At 42.1% G+C, this 2,161-nt stretch overlaps 1 protein-coding gene across 4 annotated transcripts in view; it reads left to right on the top strand.

Moving 5' to 3' along the window:
* DGUOK (deoxyguanosine kinase) overlaps positions 1-2,161 on the top strand; it is a 33,095-nt gene that overhangs the window by 29,155 nt on the left and 1,779 nt on the right. For all 4 annotated transcript variants that reach the window (XM_012807430.2, XM_003793392.3, XM_023515301.1 and 1 more), the window contains one exon: positions 1,911-2,026. In XM_012807430.2, coding sequence (XP_012662884.1) covers positions 1,911-2,026 — 116 coding nt within the window. The remainder of the gene's footprint in view (positions 1-1,910; positions 2,027-2,161) is intronic.

Genomic DNA, 2,161 nt, shown 5'->3' with positions numbered 1-2,161 from the left:
ATTTTGTTACTCTGAGTAGAGTGCCATGGCATTGTTGTTGACAGCAACCTCAAACTCTTAGGCTCAAGTGATTCTCTAGAGGTCTCAGCCTCCCCAATAGCTGGGAATACAAGCACCCTGCTATTTTTAGAGATGGGCTCTAGCTCTTGCTCAGGCTGGTCTTGAACTCCTGAGCTCAGGCAATCAGCCTGCCTTGGCCTCCCAGAGTGCTAGGATCACAGGTGTGAGCCCCTTTGCCCAGGCTAAATGTTAGCCTATTTTAATAGGAGGAGATAAAGGTTAGCATCAATGTATGCCTGCAACCAATAATTATAAATACCTTTTGTAAAAAGAACTGCTCTGCTCTTGTATATACTTGAAAACATAAAGCCATGTTTAAAAAATATTTTCACTAATTCAGACCTTTTTTTCTTCGGAAAATTAGATAGCTTTGCTGTATGTTTAGAACTCCTAAAGCTGCCTTGCTGGTGGTAATACAAATTGGTTTACCACTAAGGAGGCAGTTTGGCAATATATAATAGCAAGTACACATTCCTTTTGGTCACAAATGAAATTTATTTATACAATTTTATTTCCTTAAAAGAAAGATAAGTGGGAAACATCAAAGACCCCAAGTCTTTGGGAATATTATACACTACATTGGGGAATTAAGTTTTAAGTATTTGAAAGAGAAAAGTCCTGAATCAGATTAGTCTATCTGTTCTTCCAGGACAGATGACATTGAATAATGAAATGTTTGCCAGGCAGACAGAAGAATGAGGGCAATTTAAGCAAAACTTTTAGACATTTGGAGCAAAAGTTTTGAGGCATGAGAGAGTTTGTCCTGTCCCTCAGGAAGGAGGTCAGATCTGGCTAAAGCAGTTGAGTCCAGGAGAAAGGAGCTAAGGAAGTTGAAGAGAAGTAGGAGGGGTGGCCTTATGTGACAGCTAAAGAAGACATCTTTCTGAGCTACTATGGGTCACAATTTCCTACTAACTGAATGCAATATAGAATTATGTGCACTCTCTGCAGAGGGGGACGGTAGGAGAGTTATCCTCAAACCTCACTTTTTTTTTCTCTACTTTGTTTTATCTTTGACCTATGCAATTTGCATTCTGTGGCAAAGTGCATAGTTGCTATGATATGAGAGAGACATTTCAAATTACCACTTTATAAATATGGTACTTCTCATACTTCCTTGAACCCTGGGGTTATGGCTATAGGCAGTATGGAGCCTGTAAAGTATTTTAAGCAAGGAACACAATGCTGTTACTTTGCAGTACTATGGAAAGGTGGGCTGAAGGGGAACACACACACTGGAGGAAGAGAACAGCTTTTGCCAGGAGCTTGACATGCGCTCCCTCAGTGAGTCCTTGGTGTCCTATGTGGGTGGGTGGAGGATGAGGAAATTGAAGCCCACAAAGTGCACCACTAGTACATTATAAAGGCAGGAATTTACTAGACTTTCTGACCTCAAGGCTTTGCTCTTTTCATATGCTTCTCTGCCTCCAGGAAGCATAGACTCATCTTGCCAGGTGAGAAGTGATGAGGACCTGACTAGAGCAGAGGTGAGAGGAGAGGCACAGAGAGAACCAACCAGAGAGAGATTAAAGAGAATTTAGTGACTTCCTAAATGTGGCTGAGAGGAGGAAAAAGAAGGAACATTTTAGGCCCCTGCCTTGGATAACTGAGTGGATGATGTTTGCCATTAACCAATTTAGGATACTCAAAAGAAGAGCAAGTTTAAGGTGGAAGTGGAGAGAGAATGGTGTAGATCCTCTAGTTGAACAAGAAAACAAGACAGCAGAAACAAAGTCATGGCTTGTAATACCCAAGATAGGCTCTGAGTGGGTCTCAGAGCTCTCCTAAGATTGCACTGTAACAGTCCAAACAGCAAATGAGCTCACTGTGTCCTGGGAATTGTCTTTTAGGTTTGTTTGAAGAGACTATACCTGAGGGCCAGAGAGGAAGAAAAAGGAATTGAGCTGGCCTATCTTGAACAGCTTCATGGTCAACACGAAGCCTGGTTTATTCACAAGACAACTAAGTAAGTGGAGAAAAGAGTATGTTTAGAGAGAGATCTGCCTCCCTACAGCAAGTTGTTAAAAACAAGAAGTTCAGCGAGGGCTCAGCACCTGTGGCTCAAGCGGCTAAGGCGCCAGCCACATACACCTAAGGTGGC

This window comes from Otolemur garnettii, unplaced genomic scaffold (assembly GCF_000181295.1).
Source record: "Otolemur garnettii isolate 467f Iridium unplaced genomic scaffold, OtoGar3 scaffold00068, whole genome shotgun sequence".
Classification (NCBI taxonomy): domain Eukaryota; kingdom Metazoa; phylum Chordata; class Mammalia; order Primates; family Galagidae; genus Otolemur; species Otolemur garnettii.
The sequence above is the reverse complement of the archived record's forward strand: the minus strand, read 5'-3'. Positions and strand labels throughout refer to the sequence as shown.